The sequence below is a fragment of the Xyrauchen texanus genome, chromosome 29, assembly GCF_025860055.1.
Source record: "Xyrauchen texanus isolate HMW12.3.18 chromosome 29, RBS_HiC_50CHRs, whole genome shotgun sequence".
In the NCBI taxonomy this organism is placed as follows: domain Eukaryota; kingdom Metazoa; phylum Chordata; class Actinopteri; order Cypriniformes; family Catostomidae; genus Xyrauchen; species Xyrauchen texanus.
In genome coordinates this window covers 40,870,405-40,883,656 of record NC_068304.1, presented here as the reverse complement: position 1 = coordinate 40,883,656, position 13,252 = coordinate 40,870,405, and the positions used below count along the sequence as shown (strand labels likewise).

The window sequence follows — 13,252 nt, the reverse complement described above, 5'->3', positions numbered from 1 at the left end:
TACTTTATCTATCAAGTTTTATAGTTTCACCAAACTCTACCCTTCTCATTAACATTTACACCTACTGGAAGCCCTGTGTCTCCAAATCCACTTGCAGTGTGATCAAGAAATGCATTTTGCATCAGTGTGTAATGCCTTTTCCATTCCTCTCTCTTTCTCTCTAGTCTGTGCCTGTGTATCTTACATATCCCTTAAGACTGGTTAGTTAAAGGGAGCACTGATTAGTGTGGACATGGCCTATGTCGAGCGTTCCAAATAGATTTTTTATGAGGGTCCATCTCGTCTGGTATGCTAACTTAGAAGGCTGCTGCCTAAGAAGGCAGTACACAGCGAGGCAGCTCATTAGGCTTGGAACAAAGAATGAGCAGAAAAGAGAGAGACATGAATGAATCTGAATAGAACGGTGAGTAAAACAGACTTGGAGAGTGTGTTAGTGTGTATGCACGACAGCAACAGAAGTGTGGACAGAGAAACTAAATAATGAGGGGACATAGAATTAATAAGTGGAGACGGTGAGTGAAAGTTTAAGAATGGAAAAATGCACAGACACAGTGAAAATTGAATCAGGAATACTTGGAGAGTGTACTAGTGTGTGTGTGTGTGTGTGTGTGTGTGTGTGTGTGTGTGTGTGTGTAGAGAGAGAGAGAGAGAGAGAGAGGGGCAGTGCACTGAGCGAGGAGGGGGAGAATGTGTTAATACACAAGAACACTGCATCAAACCAATGCACTGCTCTGAGCAGGATGCGTCAGCAGTACATTCACGTTTCCACTGAAGGACAAAACGAGGAGAAAGAGTGCAGCGTCTCTGCTGCCTGCAACCCCATCACACAGAGCAAAATAGAGAGAGAGGAGAGTGGGCACTGGGGGTGAAGACTGCTGCTCTCACTGTAGACACACTGTTTATGTGTGTCTCTCTCCGTTGCGTGTGCTTTTGCTGCCCACCTCCCACTGCAGAGCCGCCACCAACCCACAGCCTCACAGCCAGAGAAGGCGAACTGCCACAACTTACTACCTCAAGTCACGGGAAAATAAGGAATACCGCAGGATCCACGACGGGAGGAGGGAGGAAAAACTACATCCCCTGCAAGGTATCTCTTGGAAATTAGCCATCCATCACATGGCAACATCCTTCCTGTTTTTTTTTCCTTCTTTCTGACACTGAGAAGGAGAGAGAGAAAGGAAGCCAGACAGGGTGAGAGAGAGAGAGAGAGAGAGGAGAAAGATTGAGAAAGAGAGAAAGTGCAAGTAGCGAACGATCGGAGGAAAAGGAGAGAGCTTCACCACTGCTGCGCTGCTGTTGCTGCTGCTCCCCCCATCATCCTTCTCCTCCCTACCCCTTGAGCTCCCACAACACCATCCCCGAGCCCCCTTCCAAAGAAATTGATGGATTATTGCTAACTGTGCACGCGGCTGTCCGCAGCGGCTACAGCGACAGACGAGAGAGCAGAGTGAGTTAAAAAAGCAAGATGGAATGACCGCAGTGTTCATCTGTTAGCCTTTTTGGATTCATCAACGCATGGCTAATGAGCTGAACAAATGTCGCGGTGGTGGACTATGGCAAACTGAAAAAAAGGCATAGTAGTCAGTAAAAGTGAAGATAAATCTGAGAGGGCTGGGATTTTTTATTCTTTTGTTTTCTCTTTTCCTTGGGTTTAATGTGCATGCACTTCTACAATGGAGTCTTGTGAAAATTGCTCTGTGGTATTCAGCATCGCCGTCCAAGGACAATCAGTGGGGGAGCTGAGAAGAGATCTGTTCCAAGTGAACTTGATCCATGCACCTGCTTAGCTGACTGGGCCCTGGACCCCTCGAAACAGTTTAGCTGAAAACTGCTTCTCTCTGGAATTAATAGGGGCCATTTTGTCAAATCAGTTCATGATCCACTTTTAATTTTCATTGAGAAACAACTTAAAATGTTTCAGTAATTTTGGTGGGAAACATGAGCAAATGGCCTTTGGGCTTTGCTTTACTATAAAGGATCATATTAAGGACAGCACTGAGCTAATGAGGTAAGTGTCTTCTATTTACACACATTTATTCTGTAGGTCAGCTTTTTTTCTCTTTCTCCACTCATCTTAACTCTCCCCATCTCTCCCTCTCTGTGTTTAACAGCACCATCCTGCACTGTAGATGGAAAACAGATGCAGAGCCTTGCTCAAACCAGGGTAGGGCCACTGTTCTCCGTTCCCCAGCCGAATCCCCATGCGATGTTGAATTATGAACGCGCCACATCATGAGTCTCTTGTGGCAGGTAACTGTGCACCGTGCCTGGAACGCAGCCCTGCTCTGTGCAGTCTACCTCATGGTGCGATTGTTGAGTGTGTGTGCCGCCCCCTCCGGACCACTGACCTGTCCTGCCGTTTGCTCCTGTGGTAACCAGTTCGTTAAGGTGGTGTGCACCAGACGCGGCCTGGTCCGAGTGCCCCCAGGTATCCCTGCCACCACACGACATTTAAACCTGATGGAGAACAGCATAGAGACCATTGAAGCTGGAATGTTTCAACATCTCCTCAACCTGGAGGTGCTTCAGCTGGGTAGAAACTCTATCCGGGAGATTGAGGTGGGGGCCTTTAGCGGCCTCAACAGCCTCAACACACTGGAGCTATTCGACAACCGGTTGACGGTGATCCCGAGTGGCGCTTTTGAGTACTTGTCTAAACTGCGGGAATTATGGCTCAGGAACAACCCCATAGAAAGCATACCATCCTACGCATTTAACCGCGTTCCCTCTCTCATGCGTTTGGATCTGGGAGAGCTTAAGAAGCTGGAGTATATTTCTGAGGGTGCTTTCGAGGGATTATACAACTTGAAATACCTAAACCTTGGAATGTGTAACCTGCGGGAGATGCCAGCCTTGACCCCTTTAGTGGGGCTGGAGGAGCTGGAGATGTCGGAGAACTACTTCCCAGAGATAAAACCTGGATCCTTCAGGGGTATGAAATCACTGAAAAAGCTGTGGATTATGAACTCCAGGATCACCACAATAGAACGAAATGCATTTGATGATGTCACAGCCTTGGTTGAGCTAAACCTGGCCCATAATAACCTTAGTTCTTTACCTCACGACCTTTTCGCACCCTTGAGTTATCTGGTGGAGCTTCATTTGCACCACAACCCTTGGCATTGTGACTGTGATGTTGTGTGGTTGGCCTGGTGGCTAAGGGAGTACATTCCTACCAACTCCACCTGTTGTGGGCGCTGCCACACACCTCCTTACCTACGTGGACGATACTTGGTGGAGGTGGATCAGAGCACTTTCCAGTGTTCAGCACCTTTCATTCTGGATGCCCCTAGGGATCTTAATATCTCTGCCGAACGAGTAGCTGAACTAAAATGTCGTACGGCACCCATGTCATCGGTACGATGGCTCTTGCCTAACGGAACGGTTTTGACCCATGGTTCTAATCACCCACGGATATCAGTGCTCAACGACGGGACGCTAAACTTCTCCAATGTACTGCCAGCGGATACAGGTGTGTACACCTGCATGGTGACCAACATGGCTGGCAACTCCAATGCCTCGGCCTACCTGAATGTGACGGCGGCTGAGCTCAACACTTCCAATCTGAGTTACTTTACTACGGTGACTGTAGAGGAGGTGGAGCCCACATCACAGGAAGTGATCAAGCCAAAGACAGTAACCGCCTCCCCATCCGTCTTTCAGCCTGTTTTTATCTCCACACCGACCGTTTTATTTCAAACCCCCCGACAGGTGTTTGTACCGACCGTACGTGGAACGATACGCCCACCTGCCAGTCTCGACGAAGTCATGAAGACAACCAAGATCATCATCGGCTGCTTTGTGGCAGTCACGCTGCTTGCTGCCGTTATGCTTATCGCTTTCTACAAGCTGCGAAAACGGCACCAGCAAAGGAGCACGGTGGCAGCTGCTAGGACCATAGAGGTCATTCAGATGGAGGAGAACGTTCCAACCACCCATGCAGGGACCAGTATACCAGGTGAAAGTGGAATGATGCTGCCTAGCCTGAGAGACCATAATAGCACCTACAAACCCAGTTATAGCTCATACAGATCAGCACACTCTGCTCCCTGGGCGGAGAACAACATTGGTAACTCCCTGAACCATCCCCGCTCCACAACCATCAGCACCGTCCCTGAATCCTACCTTATCCAAACTCACACAAAGGAGAAGGTGCAGGAAACGCAGATATGACATTCCGACAGCCTTTTCCATAGAAACCATGCGATCGAATGCACAACAGAACAGACAGCAATTACTTTTGTACCCAGTGCAAAAATGAGACTGTTTTTCTTGTACATGCTTCTACATAAATATATTAATATAAATATACAAATGAATCCACTATGGGATGACAAAAGAAACCGATTCTATTAAAGTGAAAATGAATTTAAACTATTTTCTAACTTGTAACTCCTATTTAAGATGGGAAAAAGTGACAATGCCGAGATGATATTGCAAATGAAGACAGATTTGTTTGACAAAGGGCAACCTGTGATTTTTAAACCATGCTGTATAGAATGCAGTAAAGTCCCATTTATACAGATAACTTTCTAAGTAACTGTCCACTGATTGATCTTTAAAGGCTTATCCTCTAAAAGCACCAACAATTTGTATCGTGCCAAATGTTATACTTGCAATAAATCAGACTGGGATAAGAGATAGGAGACTAAGCTGTGCAAAACACAGGATGGAGACCAAGAGAGAAAGGAGCAGCTGGATTTACAGACGCTGCTGTTCTGCAGCTCCCAGCCAAAAGCTTTTTGGGCTGCGCCATAGTTTTGCAGCAAAACTGTATGTTTGAAGTGGAGGCATTCTGCTTGCTTTTTTTAGGTTGAACTATTACTCTTGGTTTTAACAAATGGGTTTCTTTATCTACGGTATTTCCATCAGGTTCATAATTTGGGTATCGATTGCTTTCCCCATTACTTTTTGTACTGCTTTAATTATGATTTGACAGGCTTTTAGGGCTAATTTAGTAAATGCATTACAAACAGTTGCCTCCGATTTGTAGCGCAAGGGCTCAATTGGACGTTAGTTTGCGAGACGGTTGCGTGACTTGATGGTTTGCTGCAGGCTCAAGTTAACATGCTTTCACAAATTCTTTACTGAGAAAGAGATTGAAATTAATGTGACAATTATGGACTTTCCTTTATGGAGATCGTTCAAACAGCGATTTTCATTTGCCCTTAAAGCAAGACTATTTTTACGAGGAGTCCACAGAGGTTACGAGAATAAAAATGAAAACATTTGGTTTGTATTTCTCTAAACTGAACTTCTTCCTCTTGTCTTTTTTTCCAATTGTAGGACAGTTTACGCAATTGTGATGGAAAATAGCAAAGAGTAAAAGGATTATTAACCAAAAATGAAAAAAGATATGCCAATGTTTGCTCACCCTCATGTCATTCAGATCCCCTATGGACTTCTATATTCCATGGGACACAACAGATGATGATAGGCAGCATGTTAGCCTCAGTCACCATTCACTTTATTTATTTCCGTACAATTAAAGCTAATGGCGACTGAGGCTAACCTTCTGCCTACCATCTGCATGTTGTGTTCCAGAAATGGTGGAGAAAATGACAGAAATTTCATTTTTGGGTGAACCCTCTCTTTAAGATCTTTGTCATTTCAATAACTTGAATTTATTGATACAGTGAATTATATTCAAAGGTCTGTCATTTGGTCAAACTTCAAGCTACAGGTATTCAGGACACAAGTCTTCTGTGATTGGCATATACACGCCTTTAGCCTTGTTTCCTGATGCAGTGCATAATAATCTTTAAATATATAATAATATTCCTCTTCATTTCGGATGAAGGTACAGGCTGCCTCGTTTAGAGCTCAGGTAGCACTGAGCTTCAGGTGAAGTGTATGATAAAAGGGTCAAGTGCTGCATTTAATACAATCCTTTATTGATCTGCTTAACCTGTGACATCCACCAAATTAGAGGCTGCACGAGAGAGAGAGAGTGTGTGTGTGAAAGAGAGAGAGAGACTGATTGAACCATCATCATTTACTCATCCTCAGGTGGTTCCAAACCCACTTCTTTTCTTTGTCCTTCTGTGCAATGAAAAGGGAGATGTTCGGCAGAATGTTAGTAATCGTTCACTTTTATTATATGGAAGGAAAAAAAAGATTCAATGGAAAAACAATGAGAGCAAATAGTCCAAACATTTTACTTAACATCTCCTTTTTTTTTTTGGTTTGGTTCGTTGTTCATGCCCAAAAGTTTTTTCAAGCGAGGGGGATCACCGAACTAGTTCGGGGTCCAGTCAAGGGCCCCTGGGTACAGACCCCATTGGCACGGTCGGTATATTTATTTGTATTTGTTTTATTGCATCATCAAACTGATCCCAAATCGGAACTTTATATTTGATACTATTCCTATAAATGATCCTATAAATGTTGCCATATGTTGGATGGCATTTACTGCCCTCAGAGAACACAATGGCCACACAAAACACCCTTAGATCATTGCATATCATTATGTTTGTAAGAGGATTTATAACACAATGTGGTGTTGTATCTGTGGATGATGAGGGTTGTATATTGAATTTTTAATGCCTGTTGGACTCGTTCTGACTTCAGCTTTTGGACACAATGCCAGATCTTTTATGGTAATGCCAGGATGTTCAGCTGAAGTACATTTCAAGAGTCAAATACGCCTTATAAATCATTTTCTTTCATCTGATGTGTTCTTAGTTGAGGTTATATCGTACAGTGGTTCTCATCTGGTGGGTCATGGAGAGCAGGGGCAAATCATGCTAAATGTAAATAAAACAACCAATCGTGTTCAGCATTGTTAGGATTGAGAGAGAGAGAGAGACAATTTTATTTTGGTGCAAATTAGATGCCAACATGGACAGGGCAGTGGCGGTTCTGGGGGGGGGGGCAGCAGCAGCCTGTCCCTCCTCACTCACAGAGTGCCACATTGAGTGCCCCATTTCTCTGGGATTTAACCACATATAGGCCCTTAAAAATGAACATATTAAAAGAAGAGTTTGTTCTCAACCAGAATCTAAATGGACGTAAAATATTATTATTATAATTTAATAATTCTCCCTAATTTGGAAAGCTCAATTCCCAACGCACTCCAAGTCCTCCTGGTGGCGTAGTGACTCACCTCAATCCGGGTGGCGGAGGACGAATCTCAGTTGCCTCCACGTCATCCCTCCGTCCAACCGGCAATCCGTGCATCTTATCACGTGACTTGTGGGGCGTGTTATCACAGAGAATAGCGTGAAGCCTCCACACACGCTAAGTCTCTGTGGTAACACGCTGTCCTTTTCTACATATCGCAGCGCTGTTTTGTGGTCCGTTCCATTCGGCCGCCGCATTATGCCCATTCGGCACGTTTCGCGGCCGACCAACTGGCCCCGCTCGGTTGTCCCAATGGAAGTCCGCACCTGATCGGCCCCAAAGTGCCTCGGCCAACCAGGAAAATGCACGGTATGCCAGATTACCAGTCCAGCCATGACACGCACACACAACCACACGCCCCACCAAGAGCAAAAACCACATTATTGCGACCAATCGGAGTTATCCCATGTGACTCTACCCTCCCTAGCAACCAGGCTAATTTGGACGCCCTGGATTCAAACTCTCGACTCCAGGTGTGATAGTCAGCATCAATACTCGCTGAGATACCCAGACCCCCCACGTTAAGATAGTACTTCTAGAGTTATAGGCACTCCAACTTTGGGGGGAAAAAAAAATGTCCCCATATTTGGACTATTTAATACAACAAGGGGTGCTGAAAGCCCCCTCTACAAAATAATGAATTAATAAATATTGATCTATGGCATTTCATATTTTGGCTTTCCTCATCATCTTTGAGAAAAAAATAACTAACAAAATCAAAAATGTCATCTATTGAAGTTTCTGTAATTTCTTTGATTTGACATGGATGAACCGTACAGTGTTGGAACACCACATAATGAAATCGGGTCCAAACCAGTTGGGAACCACTGCTGTAGTAGTTTCATGTAATCGCAAACCTTATCACAGCTTTTGGTGTGTTAAAGCTAACCCTTGTATCACAGTCACTGAATGCTGATGTGGCATTTGGTGGTAAAAACCCTCATGTTGTTGCATGGCACGGACTCAACATTACTGCCGTCCTGCATCAACACCAGCACAGTGTGAGTCTCACTATGGAGTTTTGATGGATTCTCCATGGGAGACTAATCAGTGGCACAATTATCATGACTGTTTTGAGGATCACATTTCCCCCCTCTGACTGAAACGTTAGCTATCTGTTGACCGATAGATAGAGATGATGAGAGAGACGGACAGAGAGGAGAGCTCACAGATGCTTATCAGTTAATGAAGTGTCTGTGCTGGGCTTTTCTTTCAGTGCTTCTGATGGTCATCTGTGCCACCAGTGACTGGCATACCGCTCTGCCGTCATTACAATGCCGCGGCCTCTATCGGTTTATGGAGATTGATTCTCATGATTTGGCAGTGGAAAGAAGAGTATAGTATATAATGCTTGTGCTGGACAATTGGATGCGAGCAGAAAGACTTTTAGGAATATTTAATTCAGGAATAAAGAGTAAAAATACTCATGGGGAAGCAAAACACACTTTTGAGAGGAATGTCCTGCTTCTTTATGGCTTTTTGATTCAGAATCACATTGAATTGTATGTGCTGTAGTAATAATGATAGTCTAAGCCAAACCGTCATCGAGATATAACCACTTTAATTCAGGCTGATATAATCATTTAAATGCTTTTATTTTTACATTATTGCATAAAACTTCAATTGTGTCTCTGGGACAAAGTGACTCAAAATGATGGAGCGGGTCACAAATGTGTTTTCTTTTTATGCAAATATACCAAAATTTTTTTACGTGGCTCATTGAACGCATCATGGCAGTTTCCTGGTGATGTGAACACTAGAGGCGCTATAACGACTTTTATTCGCCTTCACACAAATCGGTAAAACGGCAGATTATTCATTTTTCCCACAATACTATCTTATGACATCTAAACACTTTTACAATAGTGCATGACTCATTATAACGTTTGCATCACATAATCAACTACATTCACAAGCTTGTTTGAGTTGCTCAACTGATAAAGCGTTGCACTTGTGATGTAAAGGAGCGGGATACGAGTCCTGAAGAGCACACGCCTGAACCTGAAGTGTCATAGAAGCAACACATTTTGCTTTTTCTGACACTATCGGTTAGGTTAGGTTTAAGGTTTTGTTGACTTAAAACTCAAGAGCATTAACCTTAAAAACCTCTTCTGATTGAGAACATTACACTCGCTTTTAGCGCCACACAGTGGACGTTTCACATCAAAACTGCTGTGGTACATGTAAGGAACCATGTAACGTCATTTTGCAAAAATGTCAAAGTCACATACCTTTCATGAGACCAAGCTGAAGGCAGCTGAAGGCAGCTTAGTAATGAAAAAGAGCATTTTATTTGGTAAATTACATCACAGCCTCTCCTGCCATATTGCTTAATAATTGTTTGGAGTACAGGAAACAAAGGCTAACTCTTGAGCACAGAGAATGTTGCACAGAAAACATTAGGCTTGGATCGAACCGTCAGATAAAGCAAACGCCGGGCCGTATCTCTCTGCCCCGGGAAGAGCGAGAGAGCAGGCGGAGGTCCACAGAGAGTTTAATCATATATATCTAACACCATTCTTTTGTCGAGGGATGTAACAACATTGTTCTGCTTTCATTCTGCAGTGATAACTGGAACGAGCTGCCTTCCTACATTTTTAAAGACAATCTGACAGCTAGAACTTCCTCCTATTGATTTCTGTTTGAGGACACGCAGAGTTATAGCGGACGGATGTGGCAGTGCGCTCTGACAGACAGACGAATTAAAAGCATGTCCAATTCATTTATGCAGAAAATGAAACGTGTTTAATTCAGTGTGGTTTGGCTGTATCTTGTAGTTGCTGTTAACACGCTCATCACCGCACAAGACTGTGCATTTTACAAAAGCATCCATCCGAGAACAAGGTACGAGATTCATGCATAACAAAATTACACAAATGTGTGTGTGGAGGGGGTTGCATTTGTGTTATGACTCAACCGGGAAGGAGTGAGTGTGTATTTAGGGGTACCAGCTGATGCCGCCTCCTACACGAGTATCCTTTGTCTGAAAGCACCGCATATATTTGCTTGTTTACTTAACATCACATGCAATTCTTTTGTTGTTCACCAAGCTTTTAGGACAAAAACAAACACGGTAGCATGTGCCATCAGACTCTGCTGACACGCAAACCAGCGAAGAATAAACATCCAGAGGCTAAAGAAAAGCACACCAATGAGTTCCCTGAGTTCTTCATGCGAACATGGCAACACACCGTTTGACAAGGCTGCATAAAGCATGGATAAAAACTGCAGGAGTCTTCAAGGTCCTCTCAGGTTTTGAGTTGATGCATTTGAGCATAAGGAGTTATGAACGAGGGGTTCATGGATGAGCAAGTGCCACCTTCAAGGTTGTTGTCCCCTCTGCTCATAGTCCACATATCAACACACACCTCACGGCAGTTTACTGGATGGCAAGCGTGCATATCGGACTGTACCGCATAAGTGCACTTCGGATTCGTTTAAACCGCCAACACGTGTAGTAAGTGATAAATAATTTTGGCCAAATCCACGTCAAGCCTATAAAAAAAAACTCATCCAGGAACTAGTGTAAAAGTTACAGTACTATTTTACCTGCTCGTGGTTATTATTTAATCCGATCAATTATATTAGCAATAGAATGAATATGTTATAATTTTCTCCCATCTCTGCTCAACTATAGATGAGCCGTTCATAAACCGTCTTCCCGAATAGTGTCAAAACATGGCAGGGTGTCTCATGACGATTTGTACGAGATGGTGAAATCGTTCGATTTGGATTGCGCAAAAAACCTACAAGTTTTTTGACCCAAACAACCACATACGGTTCCCCTCGTCTCCTTCTAAACCCTGATTTTCCCTTTCTTTCGTGGAACACTGTAAAGGGATTAATGGAAAGTAGGCGGCGAGAACCGGCTTGACAAAATAAATAACAGTTTAATATAAAAATGAAACAAAAAGACTAACACACACACACACACACAGGTGTCGGACAGCTGTCCGTAAATCAATCTCTCTTTTGCACCTCTCGGAGGCTTGATTAGCCTTATTAGGGGCCAGATGTGCGGAATCATGACCTGCCCCGCCCTCCGCCCTGCCACATTCCTCTCTCATTCTCTCAGGCTGGGGACCCCCCCCCCCGGCATGATGTACCCCCCCTTCCCTTTCCCTGGGGAGGGTCTTGCCGCACTGTCTGCCGGCAGGTCATCCCTGTCTACCTGGATGAGGGAGGGGACATGGGGAGGGAAACGAACCAAAAAAAAAATGTGGCACCAACATGCCGTAACGGCGATTGCACCAAATTAACAAAACATTTAAAAAGAGAGGGAAAGGCCAACACGGAGCGGTAGTGGGAGAGAGAGAGAGAGAAAAAGACACTTACTCGCCGGTTCTCGGCCACTCCTCGACCCTCTAATGGACGACAGCCGTGCCACCCTGGACGGATCGGAGGCAGTCCTCTGCCCCTGATGGATGGAACGCCCCGCCACATTTTTGGTTGATTGGGGTCTCCTCCGCCCCTGGCAATGGTAACCGCTCCAGGCGGTTGGTTGGGAGCCCCTCCTCCTCTCGCGGTTCCTCCGTCCTCAGGCGGATGGCCGCGGCTGCTCCGTTGGGGTGGATGGTAGCAGCGAGAAATCCACTAAGGCACATCCTTCCTCCTTCCTGGATTTTGGCACCAGTGTAAAATGATTAATGGAAAGGAGGAGGCGAGAACCGGCTTGACGATATAAATAATAGTTTAATATAAAACTGAACCAAAAAGACACACACACACACACACACACACACACACACACACACACACACACACACACACACACACACACACAGGTGTCGGACAGCGGTCTGTAAATCTGTCTCTCTGTCGCTCTGCCGTCTTCGGTCGGCCTTTGTCCCTCTCTGAGGATTGATTAGCCTGATTAGGGGCCGTGTGTGCATCATCACGAACCGGCCCCTCCCTCCGCCCTGCCACAAACACAAAAACACATTTTCCAATTAAAACAGGGTCATGGCTTCAGCTGTATGGTTAAGGATTAGGTATGGGCTTTGGTTTTGGGGATAAAATGAGTAAAACACTCACAATCATGCATTTAAAACCTATAATCACAATCTCATGAATGCACGTTCAAAACATGGATGTTTCTCTTCTGAGCTACACAACAGGACTTTTCATTGCTTTTTAATGAAAAGGAGGGACGAGTTGAAATCAATTGTTCTTGTAATCAATATTATGCTACAATTGCTCAACTTGTACTGAACCCGGAATATTCCTTTAACAATGACACAAGGGAAGCACTTTACTCTTAGACCCAGACTTTCAATATTAAATGATGAAAGTCCATTACAAAAATGATGATCATCTAAACAAAGAGTGAAATAAACAAACTATTTTAGTATTTATTGTGTGCAAATTCTGTCAATGTTTCATGCTTGATATACATAAGAAGTGATGTTTGAAGATAAAGAAAAATCAAAGGAAATATACATTTGCGTATTAGGAGCCATTTAAATATCAAGCTGTAATTTTGCTAAATTATGCAAAACGTGTGGAAAGAATGACATGATTGTGTATTTAGAATAAATAAAATATTAGCTCAGAAATTAGCCTTAATAGCAAGAAAAACGAGTTGGCCATTGTATTTGAAAAACAATTAAAATGTAATTTCCATCAGCATCATTTCAGCACAGAATTCTATTAAACTCCACACAGAATTCTATTGAACTCCACACAGAATTCTATTAAACTCAACACACAATTCTATTTAACTCAGCACAGAATTCTATTAAACTCAACACACAATTCTATTAAACTCAGCACACAATTCTATTAAACTCAGCACACAATTCTATTGAACTCAACACAGATTTCTATTAAACTAAACACAGAATTCTATTAAAATCAACACACAATTCTATTAAACTCAGCACAGAATTCTATTAACTCAGCACAGAATTCTATTAAACTCAACACACAATTCTATTAAACTCAACACAGAATTCTATTAAACTCAGCACACAATTCTATTAAACTCAGAAAAAAATTCTATTGAACTCAACACAGAATTATATTAAACTAAACACAGAATTCTATTAAACTCAACACACAATTCTATTAAACTCAGCACAGAATTCTATTAACTCAGCACAGAATTCTATTAAACTCAACACACAATTCT

General features: G+C 43.4%; 1 protein-coding gene across 2 annotated transcripts; it reads left to right on the top strand.

Moving 5' to 3' along the window:
• The first annotated feature begins 368 nt into the window (after positions 1-368).
• Positions 369-5,206, top strand: LOC127622745 (leucine-rich repeat-containing protein 4-like). Of its 2 annotated transcripts, none has more exons than XM_052096814.1 (2): positions 369-403; positions 2,112-5,206. In XM_052096814.1, the coding sequence occupies exon 2, from the start codon at positions 2,233-2,235 to the stop codon at positions 4,171-4,173; it is 1,941 nt and encodes a 646-aa protein (XP_051952774.1). In that variant the 5' UTR covers positions 369-403; positions 2,112-2,232; the 3' UTR covers positions 4,174-5,206. The 2 variants fall into 2 exon arrangements, with proteins under 2 accessions (XP_051952774.1, XP_051952773.1); XM_052096813.1 differs by lacking the exon at positions 369-403 and adding an exon at positions 729-2,008.
• Positions 5,207-13,252: the final 8,046 nt, after the last annotated feature.

Coding starts and splice junctions, on each gene's coding strand:
- LOC127622745 (XM_052096814.1), top strand. CDS start 2,233: ATGAGTCTCTTGTGGCAGGTAACTGTGCACCGTGCCTGGAACGCAGCC.